This window comes from Chamaea fasciata, unplaced genomic scaffold, assembly GCF_029207755.1.
Source record: "Chamaea fasciata isolate MVZ Bird 193981 ecotype frontalis unplaced genomic scaffold, bChaFas1.0.hap1 SCAF_12, whole genome shotgun sequence".
NCBI lineage: Eukaryota > Metazoa > Chordata > Aves > Passeriformes > Sylviidae > Chamaea > Chamaea fasciata.
The window spans coordinates 14,922,221-14,941,246 of NW_027094097.1; the positions used below are offsets into that span (position 1 = coordinate 14,922,221).

The following is a 19,026-nucleotide window of genomic DNA, read 5'->3' on the forward strand; positions in this document are numbered from 1 at the left end:
AGATATCATGGAAGTGATTTAATAATGAACATTTTCCTCACCTAATTGGCAGGACAATCAGTCAAGTTGTGGGGAGCCGCCCGAGAATTTTGCTGCTGAGGAGGGGAAACCTCTGTGGAGTGGCTAAAAATGTCACTTAGTGCAGGTTCCCCACAGGAGCCGGGTCACGCCGGGGTGGCTTTGCCCCTCATTTCTCTGAGGATCGGCTCACACCTCCCATGGCAGATTTTACTTGGGGAGAGGTTTTATTTTTTGATGTCTGCATTTTGCTGGGACACTTCATCCAGGCGAGCTCAGCAGCCTGGGAACCTCCTCTGCTTTTTCATTCTCTCTCTTGCATCGGGGTCCCCAAAGAGGACAGAATGTTCCAGATTTGTCCCCATGAGTGCTGAGCAGGGGGAATTCCTCCGATGTGCTGGTCTGATAAAGCCCACAGACCCTCATGCCTGCCAGAATGCACTCCAAGATCCACTGGAGAACACCTGGAGTGGGAGAAAACCTCTATCTCCAGAGCTTTGGTAAGGAAATGCAGGATTTCACCATCCCAAGGGTTGGAATTTGCCTCTGTTGCCCTGGAGGAGGTTCCGGCTGACCTGGATTGCCCGGAGTGCCCCGAGGGGCAGCTGTGCCCTCCTGCCTCTGTCTGCCACGTGGAGCTCTGTGGAAACCTGCTCAGGGACATTCTGTCACCCTGCCCACAGCTGGACATCTCCACTCAGTTTATTTGACCTCTCCCACCTGGAACCATTCAGTTAAAAATAATTTTGGACGTGTCGAAATGGATACACGTCCAGAATGAGGTGATGGTCAAATTCTGCTTAGACTCAGACAAGGATAAAATCCTCTAAAATCTGTAGGAGGAATGAATCCCCTTCAGACTTTGATAATCCCCCCAAAAATACTCAGATGATAGTGGTACCTCCCCAAATAAACCTGGGCAAACCTGACCAGAGCTGCGCAAATTGGGCAAATCTCAGGGAAGTTAAAAGGGCAGAGAAGAAGCTGTGAGCAATCCTGGAAGATCCCAGACAGGCAGAGTGTAAACACAGGGCTTGTGCCAGGGGCATATTTCTCAGAAGGGAAGGAGCCTCCCATCGTTTTTTTAATTTTTCCATGATGTGTCCAGGGAGATGCAAGAGTCTCTAAATAAATAAGAGAACATCGAGATCGTGCCTGACTCTTCTCACCTTATTCCTCAGACTGGCAGAAGTGACCCCACAGGACCATGGACTTTGGCCAGACAGGTGGCAAAACACGTCACAGTGTTTTTCTCTCTGCTGAGGGGATTCAGGGCCTTTGCCTCCATCCCTGTTCATGCAAATTAGGAGTATTTTCATTGCATAAAATAGAGTTAACCCAGCAGAAACCAGAATGAGATCAGAGTATTGATGACAGAGGTAGCTGAAGTACGTCCAGGAGCAAAACCCACTTGATGCTGCCCTGTTTTCTGTTACACATCACAGAACACTTCTGAGGGGATTGGAAATGGACGTGGCATCTGACAATTAAATGATGGCCTTCCCCTCATACGCTGCCACAGCACATTTACAACTAACACCACTATTCTCTTGGCTAAAGAGGTATTTTATGGAACTTTTCCTTAAGCATCACTGTCACAATATAGCACAGGCTGTGTTCATAAGGCGGGGTTTGTTTCCCTCTCCAGTTACAAGAGATACTACAGAGAAAATGAATAAACCCAAACAGAAAGAAATGAATAAACAGGGGAGCTTCAAGTAGTCTTTTTACTTGGATGCAATAGAGGTTTTTATCCTTAGGAAACAAGATTATTCTTCCAGCAAATACCCTGGAGTGATTTCTGTGCCCTGCTCACATCTTTCCCATCCCTTTTTCTCTTCGTCCTCATTCTCAGCACTGAGGATAATTATGGATGTCTGTCACTTGTTTAAACAAAAAGCTTTGTTTGGCAACCTTTCTTTTCCTGCTGCAGCTGCAAAACTGTGTGCACAGTGTGTTAATTTTTTACCTTTGATGCTGTGGGAAGGGGTTTTTTTCCATAATGAAAAAAAAAAAGAAACCAATGAATGAGATCCCAATCTCTCCTGATCCACACAAAACATGTGTAAGCAGCAACTTCCTTAGAAAACAATAGTAAATGAATGCTGGGACCAGGGTGAAATAAGCTGGATACTTCCTGGAAGCAAATTATTTCTCATCACATGGCAAAGCACAGGCATAAAATGCAAGGGACTGAAAAAAAAAAAAAAAAGACCATGAAAATGTGAGGAAATAAAACAACAAAGAAACCCCTTGTTTTATTTGACAAAAGACTAACAGGGCAACAAGGGGGTATTTCTCCTGTAAAATCAAGAAATTAAATTATATATTAGCAGCCTGAAGTTCTCAGTTGTTTTTATATGAGGACAGGAAATTAAGAGTGGATTTGATGTAGGCACTTGAGCAAATTATCGTGCTTTAAATCAGAATGAACCTTCCAGTGTATCAAGTTCTTCTTGGCATTTGCTCACAGGCAGTCTTATCCCAGGGTAAAGTCTGAAGCCCTCATTCACTGAATGGGGATTACACTGAATTTCATTCAGTTATTGCAGAAACAGTCACGGGAGCTCAGTTTTGGCAGCACCTGAAGCTCAGGAGATTTGTGAAGCACAGGAAGCAGTTACCCTTTGGTCAGTCACTCACTGGCAATGGGAATCAAAGACCAAAAGCCAAATCTGGGCCTTCAGATTTAACAGAAAGATCCTTTTCCTCCTGCTGTCTACCAGTGTTTTCAGCCAGACTTTATGCTGCATGGAGTGTTTGTCATTTCTGGCTGTGAAGCCTCAAGGAAACGCGGGACAAACCATGATAAAGGAGTCTGTCCATGATTTATTGGTGTCATCCATAATTTTAAAAGGAAATGCCTCCTGGTTTAGGAAAAAATCCAAACTCATTGTTCTGGTAAAGAGGGGAAAACTCTTCCAGGGGATGAGGTAATTGCGTATTCTCAGCTGCTGGATCAGAGTGGACTGGCAGGAGGAGGTGCTGCAGCCTCCCCTGAGGATAAATTGTTTTATTTGTTTATTCTGCTGTTATCTCTGATCAGAGTCGCAGACATCACTTGGATCTCGGCAGTATTTCCTGCAGTTAAATTGAGATAAATTAACTTTGGGTAAATACTATAACTGGTTTATGACAATGACAGACAGTTTTTGTGTTTGTGTTGGGAAATGATTCATGACCCTCCAGAGGAGAAGCACCTCACACCTCCAGCAAACAGGAGTTAACAATCTTTGGGATGGCAATATTATGAAAATACCAGAAAACTGAGCAGTTTTTACACTGGGTTAGGATGGCAAAAGCTTTTACCAGCAGCTCCCCACAGCAGGTGGAACACGGATATTTATATCCCTGTTTTTCCAGCTGGGACCTGCAATTGCTTGAGTCCAGCAGAAACTCTTTAGCAAAGCTGTTGCGGGGCAAATGGGTGCAGCAAAGCGTGAAATAATCCGGTGTGAAAAGTCAGATTCTAAGCAGTTTAACCTTTGAACTGCCTAATCTGCTTGGGAAGGGGGAGAACAAGGTAAATAAATCAACAGGCTCAGCTGAGCACTTCCAAACCTGCATGAGGGAGGAATTTCCTAACACACCAGGCCTGCGAGGTGCCTGGAGAACCACTTACAGCTGAACCAGAGTGGATTCTGACATGACACTGCAGAACGCCATTAAGCATCTTATTTAGGAATGTATATTTATCTTATTTAAGGAATATTTTAATGCAGAAGTCTGAAAGTCGCTGCTGGCTACGGTGAAGCTAAAAAGCGAAGTGTGGCTGGTCTTTATTGGGCAACACTGTGCTATATAAAGACATAAAGTCGTCTAATCTTTGTCCTCTTTCAGAGACATTTGCATACGCTTCCTCCGTGCTTCTTTTTCGGGGGCTTTTTGCACATTTTTATCATCCCCAGAAGGTTCACGGCGCGTTCCCACCTTCTCTCAGCCCTCCTGTTCTCACAGCGCACGCAGGAGCACAAGTGACAGAGGCTGATGAGCTAATTTAGCAAATTCCCACTTGCTGCCTGCTGCTCAGCTGTGCTCTGGGCACGGTGACATTTCTCTCCTTAACACGGCGGTGACATCCAGCTCATCCCAGCTCCGTGCCCAGGAGCTGTCGGAGGGGGAGGAATCGGATGGAAGGAGCAGAGAAAGGAGTGGAGAGGATGGGAAAGGCGTGGATGATTTTGGAGATGCAGGTTCATGTTTAATCTGCTGGATGATGGCTCTGTTGGCCGAGTGCTGTGGACATGGAGGGGCTGAAGCGTGTCCAGGGAAGGGAATGGAGAATCCTGAGGGAGCTGGGGAAGGGGCTCAGCCTGGAGAAAAGGAGGCTCAGGGGGAATTTCTGGCTCTGCACAAGTCCCTGCCAGGAGGGGACAGCCGGGGGAGGTCGGGCTCTGCTCGCAGGGAACAGGGACAGGAGGAGGGGAAACGGCCTCAGGCTGGGCCAGGGGAGGCTCAGGGGGGACAGCAGCAGGAAATTTCCCCATGGAAAGGGGGCTCAGGAATGGGAACTGCCCAGGGAGGTTTGGATCCCCATCCCTGGAGGTGTCCCAGGAACTCCTGGAGGTGGCACTCAGTGCTCTGGGATGGGGACAAGGTGGGCATCGGTCACAGGTGACACTGCATGATCCCGCAGCTCTTTCCCACCCTCAAACATCCCGGGATCCTGCGAGTCCCTAACTACACTTCCCGGCACGCCCCGCGCCACCCGCGCGTACTACAGGTCCCGGCGTGCTCCTGCGGGGGCGCGCGCGCTGCCCTCTGGGACTCGTAGTCCGGTCCCCGCTGCGGCGCCTCGGCGGGGAAGGGCGGGGGCATCGCGCGCGCGCGGGCGCGGCGCGTGCGCGGCGCGGGGCCCCGGGCCGGATCTCTCGCGAGGAAGGACGCCATTATCGCAGCCGCCGCACAAAACACCACGAGAACTCGGCGCCCGCCTCACACGGTAACGCGGCGCCCCGCGGGCGGGAGCCTCCGCTACGCGGCCACCCACCCCCGGCCGCCCGCACGGCCCCGCACGGGGACCACCGAGCGCACACACACCGCGGCACCCGCCGCGCTCCCGCCGGGCTCCCCGGGCCGCGAGCCGGCGGGGAGGGAGCGGCCGAGGCGGGGGGGCCGCGCGCCCCTCTCCGCCTCCCCCCCAGCGCCCTCATGGGGGTCGCCCGTGATTCAGTGTCGGGGAGAAATCCTTCCCTGTGAGGGTGCTGGGGCCCTGGCACAGCGTGCCCGGAGAAGCTGCGGCTGCCCTTGCATCCCTGGAAGTGTCCAAGGCCAGGTTGGACGGGGCTTGGAGCAGCCTGGGCTGGTGGAAGGCGTCCGTGCCCGTGGCAGGGATGAGCTTCGAGGTCCCTTCCGCCCGCAGGTTTGGCTCTGCCCGCTCCGCTCCGGGGGTCAGCCCTCGCCGGGCTCCGCAGTGCCGGGCTCGGTGTCCCGCTGTCCCCCGGGGTGTGTTGGAGCCGGGTGCTGCGGGCTGGGCTGGGCTGGGCTGGGCTGGCAGCGCTCCTCCGTCCCCCGGCAGGGCCCAGCCCCGGCTGTGCTCCTGTACTGCCTGGCAGGGTTTTCCACATCCATAGCAGGGTTGGCGTTTTGTATCCTCCTCATACCAGCCAGCTGTTTGACATAGGGTGCTTTAGACGGGATGCTGTGAAGGAATTCTTCCCCGTGCGGGTGCTGAGGCTGTGGCACAGGTTTCTCTGGAGCTGCCCCATCCCTGGTATCCCAGGCCAAGCTGGACAGGGCTTGGAGCAGCCCGGGACAGTGGAAGGTGTTCCTGGCCATGGCAGGGGGTGGAACGAGATGAGCTTTAAATCCTTTCCCATCCAAAGTATTCCAGGATTTCAGGATTCTCTCAACACACTCGGTATCCCTATGCCCTTATTTCCTTATTTGCAATTCAAGCGTTGCCTCCTCCACCTCCCCCCTTTTATTTTTTAAATTTTTTTTGTTTTGTTTTATTTTTAAATCCATCCACGGTGGCAAGTTGTGTGCTTCACCAAATATAGTCATTTTATCCCGCAGTGGCACGGAGGGTTTATGGATCAGTTTATTTTTGGAGCTCCCCAGGGAAGACTTTTTGAAGTAAACAAGGGTTATTAACAACTGAGAGATGGTTTTTTGGTGGAAGCAGCTTTAAAATGGGATTTTGGAGTGGGGTTTTTTTGGTGCTTTCTTGCCTTCTGTGTGAGGTTCCCTGAGGTGTGGTGCCCTGTCGATACCAAGATTTCAAGAGGGCAAACCTGACATTTGTTACAACTTGAAATATTTCAACCGAGATTTTAAAATAACAAACAAACAAAAAAAAGTGTTTGAATTTCATAGCAGCGGCTCTTGGTAACAGAGGGTTTTCTCTGTTAGGAAGTGTTTATATACGTAATAATCTACATTTTAAATAGTTGTTTATAGAAATGCACCAGAATAACAAGACTTTGATTCTGAAACCCTGAGCACTTTCCCCCATCATTAAATGCAGGTAGTTCCATCTTCAGTATTAGCTGTTAGGAAGAAAGAATAATTAATTTATTGTGAGAATAAAAAGATGGAGGTTGGATTCGGGAAGGGTTCCAGAGAACAAAAACATAACTTTTTTTTTTCAGTTTATCATCTCCTCTATAGCTGGGTTTTCTGTCTGAATCACCCAGCCATGGGAAAGTTACGTGGTTCCAGAGCAGGTGTTAATTAAGGTTCTTTAAAAGGACTAATTGATTAATAACATCCAGAGTAATTGAATAAAACCATTAAGGGCGTGGTGCTAATTAGCAATGCTAATGAGTTGCTAATAAATAACCTTGGAAAAGGTTCCTTTCCTTCCTGTGCTGGTTTTAACACCCTTTTTCCTGGAATTTTGGGTGAACAGGTGAAGAAAAATGAACTTTAATCACAGCTCAGAGGTGCTGATTGTGGATTTACCTTGGCTTGGGAAGGAGTTGTGGTGTCCCGTGGGATTCACACCCCGGGATTCCAGGGAGAGGCTCCTCTTTGAGTTTTTCTCATGAGCATTCTCCAAAACTCGAAGTTTTGTAGATGCACGATCAACACACGGCTTTATTTTGTCAGAATTCCCAGATTTTCCTTTATTTTTGTCAGAATTCCAGGGTTTCCATCTCTTTCCTTGAAGGAGCCCTGGAACTGGAATTGCTGGAGACAGAGCAAAGCCAGTGGTTGGAATTAGAACCACAAAATGTCTTTGTGTGCAGGACTTTGCCAATAAAATTTTGGTCACAGGTTGATCTCCTTTAGTTTGAAACTCGATATTTAGTTATTGACAACTGAAATAATCCTATTTTCTACTTTATCCATACTCATTGAAAGGCTAATTATTACTTTTATTTTTTTTTTTAAATCTCCAAGTAAAATAAAAGGAATAAAACGTCTTCACAGTCACACAAACCACTTGTTTCCTTGCAGGCTGAGGGTTTTAAAGGTGCTGGCAAATAGTGAATTTTGCAACCCGTTAGACTGAAAAAATATACGAAAGCTTGAACTTCATCACACCCTGGGTACGTGGGACTTGAAATAAAAGAATTTGTGGCGTTGTCTGTTGAATTCCTGGAGGTGGCACTCGGTGCTCTGGGTGGGGACAAGGTGGGCCCAGGGTGAACTCCGTGATCCCAGAGCTCCTTTCCACCCTAAATAATCCTATGGAAATAATTCGGTAGTTCACGTTTCCCTACTGAAACGATGCTCTTCACTTTTATTTTCATTAGTATTTTTGGCAAGGCTTTGCAAGTCCTGCCATCTCTGTGTTATAAAGCAGTGCTGAGGGCTGGTTTGGCAGCTGCAGTGGTTTCTTTTCCTTGACGCCTGTGGCAGGAAAATCCATTAGAAGACTTTGGAGCGAGCAGGTTGGGTTTGATGTTGTCTTTCCTGCTTTTTTTGCAGTAGTAGTAGCAGCAGCCTGTGCCAACACAAGGGGCTGTCCTTGTCTCCTCTGGAATTGCTGGATCAGAAACTTTTCCCAGCGTATTGAGGACTGGCAGTGCATGTATTAGGGAGAAAAAGGAATAAAATCTGTAAATTATTATTATTATTATTATTCTCTTTTGTTGCTAAAGGTGAGCTGCCAGGCCGAGAGGGAATGAAGGAGGGCAGGGATAAGTGGGATGTTAGGAAGAAATTCCTCCCTGTGAGAGTGCAGAGCCCTGGTGCAGATTCCCAGCGAAGCTGTGGCTGCTCCATCCCTGGAAAAGTCCAAGGCTAGGCTGGACATGGGGCTCGGAGCAGCCTGGGATAGTAAAAGGTGGATCAAACTAATCCTGGAAATTGGTTCTTTCAATTTCCTGGAGTCATGGAAGGGACCCCCAGGGATCATCCAGTGCGGGACATTCCCAAAATCCCAGCCTGGGCATCCCCGGCAGCGGCGCCCGAGCCCTCCTGGAGCTCTGGCAGCTTCCCTGGGGACACAACCTTCCCCTGATCTCCCCTGGAAGTGCCGGCAGGATTTTGGGAGCCGTTCCCGAGAAAACCCCTCCATCTAGTGGCTGCAAACAAGACAACAGCGGGACAGAGTTCTCTGTCGGGGCAGGTCCGCTCTCACCCTCGCTGCTTTTCGGCAAAATGTCCAACTCGTGCGTGGTGTGAACGATCCCTGTCCGGAATAATCCCACCGGGATGCAGAATTCCAGCCTCCGCTTTAAGGCCTGGGGTCAGCAAGCACTTAGGTGATTCCCCGGGGGTTGTGCTGCTGGAGTTCGATGGGATTAGATGGCTGTAAATTGAATTTTGTGTGTGTGTGTGTGTGAGCACCTGAAAGCCCAGCTGGGACGCGTGTGAACATTTCCCGCCCGGCTCCCCTGGGGAATAATCCCAGCCAAGGCTGTGCCAGAGGTTTGTACAAGATCCACAAGGGGAATTTGGGCTGGAATTCCTCATTTTTGTGACCGCCCAGTGCCATTCCCTGTGCCAGAGCCGTGTTCGGGACACCGGGAAGGCAGTCCTGGCTTATTTGTTGGGTGTTGTGGTAGGATTGCTGCCAGGGTTTAGGAGAGTTGGGAAAAGACATCCAAGCGAAACAGTGCCTTGTGTTAGGTGGAATGAGAAAAAAAAAAACCCTAGAAAGTCAATATTTCTGAAAGCAGAACGATAAACCAACAATAATATGGGAGCTTTTGTGGTAATATTTGAGAATTTCTGCCTCCCTGGGAGGTTTTTCTGCTCCAGAAGGTTTCCAGCTCCTTTATTCCTGGAGCAACCATTTCCCTTTTTTTGGTTCCTATCTGAATTTTGCCGCTTGCACCATAACATCTCTGTGAGTGATATTTATTTGATGTATCCATCTCCAGAATGTCGTGGCTGGTGTCCTGGTTTTCCCAGATAGGGAATATTTCTGTCTTTTTTTTTTTTTTTTTTTTTTTTTTTGGGAAAACAGACTTTTCCTGATCTTTGGCTGAATCAAGGCTGCTTGTCTACTGTTACACTCATTTTTTAAGCTGTTAAACTGAAATGTTTGTGTGGTTTTACTAAGAAATTTAATTGAAACACGATGTTTTTCCATGTCTTTTTAAGGTGGATTGAGGATAAGGGTGACAGCCAAACAGATGCTGAGAAAAATTATTCTCCTTTGTAGTTTGGGGTAGTAAGAAGGAAGTGTAAATCTGATCTCTTCCTCCTAAAATGAGTTTTAATTCACATTGTGATGGGCTGCAGAGAGCTGGGGCTCAAAGGAGGCTCTTGGGTTTATTGAGCCTTTGCATGCTCTTAAATTGTTGCTTTTTATTCTGTTTCACTTGCACTGGTGTGGCTTTTTTTTGAGGAATTAGTGCAGGAAAGCTCCGTTCCAGCTGCCAACCAGAGGGATTTTATCACAGAGGAAAAGGCTTTGGGGTGGAAAATTGCTGCAAGTCACAAAAAGAGACTGAAAAGAGAATTGTTGTGCCCTCGGCTTTGCAACTGCTGGGAACAACTTCATGTATGGAATTATCCCAACATTCCCAGTTGTGTCCCTGTCCCCCAGGATGCTCCAGGGGGGTCACAGCTGTGCCAGGGCTTTGGAGCCTCCAGAGGGGGACAGTCCTGTCCTATCCTTGGGGTTCTGCTTTGCTGGGGTTCCACACCTTGCTTCCCAGCTGGAATGAAGTGGGGATAATTCCCTGCCCAGAGACTGCTCAGTGCCCCTCTGGGCTGCTTCCCTGAAGGGGTGAGACCTCAGGGATTTTAATAAAAACCGAATTAATGAGAATTTTGTCATCTGCATCTTCCCTGGAGAGGGTGGATGATGTTTATCCCATAATCCCTGTGCAGTTTGAGGTAATTTCTGTCCTCCTGGAGATCAGCACTGACCTGGGCTGGATTTATTCCTGTCATTGGGCTGGACTTTGTGTTCACCTGCTTTGGAAAACCTCCAGAAGTGTCACTAAATCCGAGTTTTCTCAGGATAGGGACCTTTGGCTCCAAAAAATGGGCTGCTGGGCTCAATTAATTAACTAAATTCATTAGTGGGAAATGGTTTTACATGGATGGGGCAGGGAGAGATGGGATCTTGGGAAGGAATGAGGGTGGGCAGGCCCTGGGCTGGAATTCCCTGGATCCGTCTGGATCCCTGGAAGTGTCCAAGGCCAGGCTGGCCAGGGTTTGGAGCAGCCTGGGATGGTGGGAGGTGTCCCTGGGGTGGAATGGGGTGATCCTCAAGGTCCCTTCCCACCCAAACAATTCCACGATTCCCAATGTGGTTGTATAAACATTTTTGGAAGAGAAATTCCGTATTTGTGAATTGACTTTAATTTATTTAAAGGAAGAGCGGGATGAAGAAGAGGAAGAACATTTGATGCTCTTGGGCTGGGCAGAGGGAAATGACATTTTCCAGCTTTTCCCCACACAACCAGCAGGGAATATCTGCGCCAGTTGGAGTCTGAAGGAAGTTTTTTTTTCATTTATCAAAAGCACTGGGAGATGTCCAAGAGGGCTCAGCTGCTCCAGCCAGGGCAGTGCAATTCCACACTGCAAGCAGAGCTCTGGAATATGTTCGGATTTTTTAAAAGATAATGTTTACCCTTGCTAATTAAAATGAGAGAGGAGATTCCTGGTTTGTGTGGGGTTTGATTATCCACTTTGGAATGCTGCTCCGTGACTTGGGAAAGCCATCAGATATTTCAGGAAATGGCTTTGTTTACAAGGGACTGCTCGGAAGAATTATTTGGAATTAATGTTTGAAAATGGATTAATTAAATCACGTTAAACTTGTGTGGGGAAAAGCTAATCCGGAATTCAGGTGGATTTAATTCAGTTGCTTACAAATATTAATTTACTTAATTAAACAAAGGCTGGTTGAATTCTGTGTTAAGTGTATCAATTCTGAGTAAGAGTGTTGGCAGAGATATTTAATGTCATTCATCTAATCAGCTTTAAATGTATATCTTTAGTTGTCGGTAAGGTTTTTTTGAGAATTCCAGTACTGGAGCTACTTCCAGGCAAGTGCTTTTAGGGATTTTTCCTCCTGTTTTTAAGGGAAAATGAGATAATTTTTAGTTGTAGTTTCATTTATCCAGCAGGAGCAGGTGGGATGATTGGATCAGCGGAACAAAGTGGGGTCTGGCCTGGGGTGGGGAAAGGGGGGACAGTGGAAGAGCTGCTCTGGTCATGGGCTGCAGCAGCTCTGAGGGGTTGGAAACGTTTGGGGAAACTGGGATTTCACAGGATGGATTGTTGAGGGTGGAAAAGAGCTCTGGGATCACCAACCTGAGCCCACCTAGAGCCACCTTCAGGAGTTCCTGGGACACCTCCAGGGATGGGCATCCAGCCCTCCCTGGGCAGTTCCCATCCTTGACCCCCCTTTCCGTGGGGAAATTCCTGCTGCTGTGCCCCCTGAGCCTCCTTTTCTCCAGGCTGAGCCCCTTTCCCAGCTCCCTCAGGATCCTCCAGCCCTTTTCCCAGCTTCATTCCCTTCCCTGGACACGCTCCAGCCCCTCAATGTGTGTCTTGGAGTGGCCCAAACCTGAGCAGAGCTCCAGGTGTGGCCTCAGGTGCCCAGCACAGGGGACAATCCCTGCCAGGGCTGGTGCCAGCCAGGTGCCAGTGGCCTCTTGCCCACCTGGGCACACCTGGGCTCCTGTTCAGCCACTGTCCCCAACATCCCCATCCCCTGGAGCTCCGGGGGTTGTCGTGTCCCTGTGGAACCTCATGGATCCAGCCTGTCCCAATTGGGAGTGGAAGGGGTAGGAAATCCCTCCAAGACACGCCATAACCTCTTGAAGAGTTGGAGGAGCCCCTGGAATTCTCTGGGAGAATCCATAAGTGCAGCATAAATCCCCCCCAAAAGCCCTGGGCTGGATCTGGCTGGCCAGGACCTCCTTTAATGGAATATTTTCCACTGCCTGGTAGAACCTTCATCCCCATCCCCTCCCCCAGACAGGGGCAAAGTGACCATAAAATATTCCTGGGTTGATCCAACTTCCACGTGCTGCTTGGGGAAGAAGTTGGCCCTGCTGTGGTTTATCCCCAGCTTCCTGGCTTTCTGTTAATATTTCTTTTTTATAACTTCCAAATTTGTTCCTGGGAATAGTTCAGCACCAGTGGCTCGATGCCAATGTACACAGACTTAATTTAGATTTAATGGGGACTAGAGTTTCAGACAGGAGGTGGAAATTAAGGGGGGAAAATAAAAAGGGGGGGAATATAGAGCAAATTTGAAGAAAAAGAGTGTTTTACGTGAGGAAATGCTGGTAAATACTTCACCAGCATTAAAAATGGAAATGGTGGATTTGGAAAAGGAACGCTTCATCCAAGGTGTGACAACTGCAGTTTTCTTGGCCATTGCTTTCCTAATCCCCAGGCTTGATAACAAATCTATTTGTTTTCCCCTTCACGTTTTGATACAGCAGGAGGGAAAATCTGTCCTGGCTTGGAAAAGGCAGAATTGTGGCTGAATTATTTCTTCCAAGTTGTGCCTGACTTAGTGAAATTGGAATAAAACGAGTTTAGATGGCAATAAATACTGATGTTACGAGCACGCGTTTCTCTGGGGGTGTTGTAGCTGCTCTGCCAGGTGTAGGTTGGTGGTTGTGCCCTTGTTTCAAGGCTCTGGGACAGAATATTTGGGTATTCCTGAGGTGAAGTTGAACACTTTCAGCCTATGGCCCGTGAGAGGTGGACAGTGGGTGTTGGGAACAGGAAATCGTTTGAAGAAAGGTTGAATTCAGAGATTTTTTTAAATTTAATTTTGAAGGCACAGAGTGGGATCTTTGGGTTGTCTGTGCAGAGCCAGGAGTTGGATGATCCACGTGGATCCCTTCAAATTCAGGATTTTTTGTGCTAAAGATGTGAAGTATTAAAGTGGATTTATACAAAATGATTGCAATTCCTTCCGAGGAGAAATTTGCAGCTACGAGAGGTTTCGCTGCAACACACGCAGCATCAGTGAGTCCTGTAAATACCCAAACGAATTACAGTGAATCCTGTAAGCAACAAGCTTTTTAACACTTCGGTTTTTGTTCCAATTTGGCCTTTTTTGGTGCTGGGAGTGGTGGCTGTGTCCCCTGAAGGCGAGGGCAGCACACGTGTGACACGATGGAACAGCACGGCTGCTTTGTTCTGCTCAGCCTGGCCGGGCACCAGGACTTCTCAGAAATGGCAAATCTCACTTGCCAAAACGGCATCCACAACCACTGGAAGGACTGCCAGGGTTTGTTTTTTTTTGGGCTTTCTGCCATCCTCTGTGCTGGCCCAAAAGTCTTTCACCATGAGCAGAATTTCAAGTGACTCAGTGCTGGCAGTGCTGGTATTTTGTGTAAACAGTTTTTGGAGATTCTCCTCGGAATCCTTCTCTAGGTTGGGTTGTTCTCCTAAAAATTGGTCCTTAATGGATTTCTTGGGTTCAAACAGAAGAGGAAAATCACTGTGCGTGGTTGGATTTGATTCTGTGTCAGTGTTGGATTTGATTCTGTGTCAGTGTTAATGGGTGAATTATCATTTCCATCCGTTCGTCTCCATTTATCTCGCCAGCGTTTTCAACTCCAGGTTAAAAAAGGAAAAAAAAAAAAAATCCACTGATCTTCCTTGTCCAGCCCTTTGTAAACTTCTGAGCTAGGAGAGATTGCAGTGATTTTATTTCAGTTTTACAAGTTGAAGGTTTCTCTTAAAACACGAATAAATGACCTGGATTGAGAATTCCAGGGGAGCAAGGCTGAGAAATATTTTGACTTTCAGATCAGGGCTATATCCTGAAAATGTTTTCATCAGGAGCTGAGCTGTAGAAAACCCAGGCAAGTTCATCCTGAAGAAAAGAGTCGAGTTTTGCTTTAGTCACTGAGTTTAGGAAGATTTTTAGAGGCCTCTTAATTCAAAATTTGCAGTTCTTGCAAATCTGGTGTTTCTTGAAGCTTGGTGAGTGTGAACCTGAAAGTTCTCCTTATCCTTGGGAACGTGCAAGGGAAAGCAAGGAAAGCCTGAGCTCCTGTCTCAGGGCAGGAAGATTTCCTCCTGGAAAATCTGGATAATCCCTTTGTAGGTTGGTCATTTCTCTTAGAACTGACTCTTTTTAGGGAAGGAGGATGAAAAATTCAGGAGGTGTTGATGCTGTGTGAAGTGTTTCACCAAATATTAACCCTCTCCTCGCTGCTGTTTTTGCAGGGGTGCATGCCTGGGCCAGCCCCTGCCCTGGGGAGCTGCAGTGGTGCCTGAGGGGTTTTGCTGCAGGTTCTGAATGATGTCAGAGCAGGATTTGGCAGATGTGGTTCAGATCGCTGTCGAGGACCTGACTCCAGATAATCCAGGTGGGGAGAGATTTCCAGCAGTGCCCATTCACTGGAAATCACTGCTGGGCTTTTCTCTAAAATACAAGCCAGGGTTTTATTCCAAAAGGTGCTTTTGAAGCCCACATCCCATGTTTTCCATTTGTGTATCTCCAAACCCTTTAGATCAGATTATTTTATTTATTTCACTTTTCTCCTCGAAGCTTTATTGCCTGTTTGGTTTTTGTGCAGGGGTGGACTAACCCCAAAAACAATGAAATATTCCTGCAGCTTTGTTTTTCTCCATGGTTTAGGCTTTTCCTCCAATGGGAACTGTCCCCCCCATCCATTAGGAATTGTTTTATATTGTGTAAGATAGTTTATCTCATCCATTATTGAAATTCTTTGGACGGTACAGTTGAAAACCACTTCTGGAAGCAAAGATTTGGCTGTCACTTGCTCAGAAATCGACTTCCTAAGTGAAAATACATTGAGATGTTGGTCCTCTGTGGCCATTGCAAGTTAATGACTGAAAGAGCAGTAATGGAAATGGGAGGCATAGGCCAAAAATCTGCTTTTCTGGTACAAAATGGAAAAGTGACCTCAGGAATGGTCCCAAAGAGTTGGAGGAGAAGCTGGGACCTGCCAGTCCTTCAAAAGCCTTTGCTCAGCTTGGTAGGGGAACTCAAACCTGGTCCCATCACCACTGTCAGATATTTGAGAGAAACCAAGTGTCAAAAAGCACATTAAATATCTTAATTGAATTTACATTCTTTTGTTTTCTCCACTAACTGTGTTTTTAATTTGAGCTTTGCCCTCTTGGGTTCTAAACTCTGGCAATGCTTTTTTTTTTCCCCTTTGCAGTTGTGTTGGAGAACCATGAGGTGGCAGATGACGATGTGGAACCTGCCCTGAAACGTCAGAGGATAGAAATCAACTGCCAGGATCCCTCCATTAAGGTTATTTAATGCCCTTTCCTGGTTCTATTTCTAATGCCAGTTAGGTGTAGGGAAAGGTACTACAAGAATATAAAATGAACTGTTCGTACCTAATACTGCAATTATTCGTGTAGATCCTTGTGGATTTTTAGGCATGAATGTAAAAATCTGGATAATTGTCTCATTTCCCAGTTTAGAATTAGTAGCAAGAATTTCAGATGCAATATAAAATATCAGCAGAATTAATTCCACTGACCCAAAACATCAGCATTGGGACATTTTTTCATGAAGTGAGTGAAGTTGACCACAAAGATGAATTTGAGGATGTATTTGTGTTATGATTTGTAGATTCTTTCAGCATGTTTGAAGTCACTATTTGAAACTAGCAGCACTCTACTGATAGATAATTCATATTTAATTCTGACTCAGGTGCTCGGAAGTCGCCCTGCTGTTCTCACTGCTGGGATTTAGGGTTGGTTTTTGCCCTGGAGTGTAAGGACCTGATGAGTATTTTAGTGCCACAGGCACAGTCCTGTGTAATCCTATATTTTTGGGGTGATCCCTGGAGCTCTGTGAAGGAGGATTTGGGGTGCTCAGTGATTGCAGGGCCACAAGATGGCACAGCTGCTGTTTGCAAAGCTCTTCCCTCTAATGGCCTGTTTTCCCAGGAGAGCCCAAGTGGAATATGTTTTCTTTTCAAAAAGATTGCTTAGCAAAACAAGATTTTATTTATTTGCTTTTCTTGATTTGCTGTTCAGCAGGAAGCTGAAGTGAGTGGCATTAATTGTCTCCAAGATTTTTTTCTGTTGATACAATTTCCACTGCAATTTATCCATTTGGGCAGGAAAAAAAAACCAAAACAAAAAAACCTTGCTAACTTTATCCAGGAGGATGCATCCAGAGATTTATAATCCTTTTGTTTTCACATGTGGACTGGGAGGCTTTGGCAAGTCATTAGAAATGATTTTGCAGCGGATGAAATCATCCTGACAAAGTGCTTAGGTGAAAATGGCTTTGGCCGGGCTGCTTTTGGCTCCCAAAGAAAGATCTGGAAGGATCTGAGCCTGCTGAAACGCTCCTGGATGTCATCAGGGGTGGATTTTGTCACTAGACAGGCTGTGAGTTCCTTCAGTATCGGTTCCCAGTCACGTTCATCCGGAGCTTCCTTAGGAGTGGGATAAACTCCGAGCGTTTAACGTGGGTTTTTTTCTCCCTCCCCAGTCCTTCCTGTATTCCATCAACCAGACCATATGCCTGAGGCTGGACAGCATCGAGGCCAAGCTGCTGGCCCTGGAGGCCACCTGCAAATCCCTGGAGGAGAAGCTGGACCTGGTGATGAACAAGCAGCACAGCCCCATCCAGGTGCCCATGGTGGCCGGGTCCCCGCTGGGCGCCACCCAGACCTGCAATAAAGTCCGATGGTAAGGACACAGCCCTGCCCTAAAAACCCCCCAAAATCCAGGAGCCGGGCATTTCCTTCCTCTCTGCACAGCTGGCAAGAGGCTGGTGGTGCAGGTAGAATTCATTTGTCTCCTTGAAGGTGATTTTTGTAGCGGTTTTGTGATGTTACTCAGAAGCAGATCCTGGTCCAGGGACAGTTTGCAGCTCTTCCCACATTTCATCCTGACTTATACCAGACTCTTCATCCATCCCCTGGAAACGCCTCAGCAGCTCTTGCAGACAGGTTTTTGAGACTTGCTCTGCTTTTATTTATAGCTGTTTTGACTTAATGAGTTCGTCATCTTTCTAATTGCTTCTCATTTTACTTCTCCTTCACCAGAAATACAATGGAGTGTGTTTTATGAGCTTGTTTGCTAAAGAATCCTGCTAGAAAAAAAAAAAAAAAATCTCTCCGCTTATTTTGGAGTTAGAAGCTGGAGATGGAAAATCTGTTGAATAGTCTAATGCACTTTGGTGAAAGAGCAGGCTTGACCTGCAGTCCCTTTGTGTCTCACTCCCCTAATGTGGTTTTAAATACCTAAATCTTGATGTGTTCTGTCATCTTATCATCGAGGTGATCCCAGCCAGAGAAATCTGCTTAACAAAAGACTCTTTTCTTCAACACTTCTTCCTCCCTTTTCGTATTTTTTTTTATGGCTGGAAACCACTTCATACTTCTCTAAGTAACTGCTTTTGATTCTCCATTACAAAGGTGTGCAGGCATTTCATCTTCCTTTTAAGCAGGTGCTGTGTCTGCTTTTACCTCTGCTTTTGAGGGCTTCAAACACTGAAAAGATTAATTGTGGCTGAGTTGTGTAACAACAGAAACAAAGTACATGGAATAAGGACTTGGAGCACAGGGGAGCTAACCAGACTTTTACACCAGGGTTTTTGTTACATATTCTTTTCTCAATAATTGTTTCTTCAAGAATCTTCTTGAAATCTGGGCTGATTTTTTTTTTTGTCATTAATTTAGAGATCTTTAAGCTCTTGTGCACGAGCTGAACTTTTTACTGTGCTTTGTGCACAAAAGGCTTCAGAAACCTTTTCAGGAACCCATGGCCCCTTTTGGGACCCTATTAATTCATGCTCAGTGAATGCTTTCCTCTGTAAATTGTACTGTTTTGAGTTTCTGAAGGCGTTTGTCAGACCTGAGCTGCTTGGTTTGGTTGGGTTTGTTTTTAAATCTCTGCAGCCATCAGAAAAATCTGTCCTGGCTGTTGATGGTGCTTCATCTTTTGGTTTGGGTTAGGAATTTTTGCTGACAGCTCCTCAGCCAGCCTGACCATCATTTAGATAGAAGTCTTGAAGACAGCAGGAATCTCTGCCCCTGATATTTGTTGTTGTTGGTCTGAAGTTGCGCATTATCAAAGGTGTGATGCCAGGAGAGCACTGAGGGCTTTTTGTACTGGAGCAGACTGTGGCCTGTGGGACTCAGAGAGAAAATAGGGCTGGACATGTTTAATTTGGCACTGGGGACACTCCAGTTGCACAGGGCCAGAATGTTTCCCCGAATTCCCTGTCTTTATTCATCCATAAATCCCTTTATCACTTGTTGATTGATTCCAATTAAAGCTGTTCCATTGTACCAGCTCTGTGTCCTTCCCTCTTCCCCATCCATCGCAGAAGGCAGAGCTTCCCAAAAGTTTGGGAGAAGGATTCTCAGGTTCTCCACAGGAATGGGATTCTCCAGCCTCCTTCTCCTCCTCCTGCCACCAAACTCAGGCTGCCTTTGCTGCTGTAACAAAAAGTTGTGGTTAGTAAAGGCTGTCAGGGAAGATGGTGCTGCCTTCCAGGAGAGCAGCTGTTGGAAAAGATTTGGGATAAATCCAGTAAATCGCTCGGGATCCTGGCTGAGAATTGGGCCTGTGGGAATCCATGAGGGTGAGGGGCTGGCTGTGATTCTGCCCCTCAGGTGAGACCTCACCTGCAGAGCTGCTCCAGCTCAGGGAGGTCCTGGGGCTGCTGGG

General features: G+C 47.0%; 1 protein-coding gene across 1 annotated transcript in view; it reads left to right on the plus strand.

Annotated features, from left to right (window-relative positions):
• Positions 1 to 4,797: 4,797 nt before the first annotated feature.
• The window catches only part of BANP (BTG3 associated nuclear protein), a 110,742-nt gene continuing 96,513 nt past the window's right edge, over positions 4,798 to 19,026 (plus strand). The window contains exons 1-4 of the mRNA XM_066194747.1: positions 4,798 to 4,960; positions 14,578 to 14,720; positions 15,543 to 15,637; positions 16,838 to 17,037. Coding sequence (XP_066050844.1) covers positions 14,651 to 14,720; positions 15,543 to 15,637; positions 16,838 to 17,037 — 365 coding nt within the window. The 5' untranslated portion in view covers positions 4,798 to 4,960; positions 14,578 to 14,650. The remainder of the gene's footprint in view (positions 4,961 to 14,577; positions 14,721 to 15,542; positions 15,638 to 16,837; positions 17,038 to 19,026) is intronic.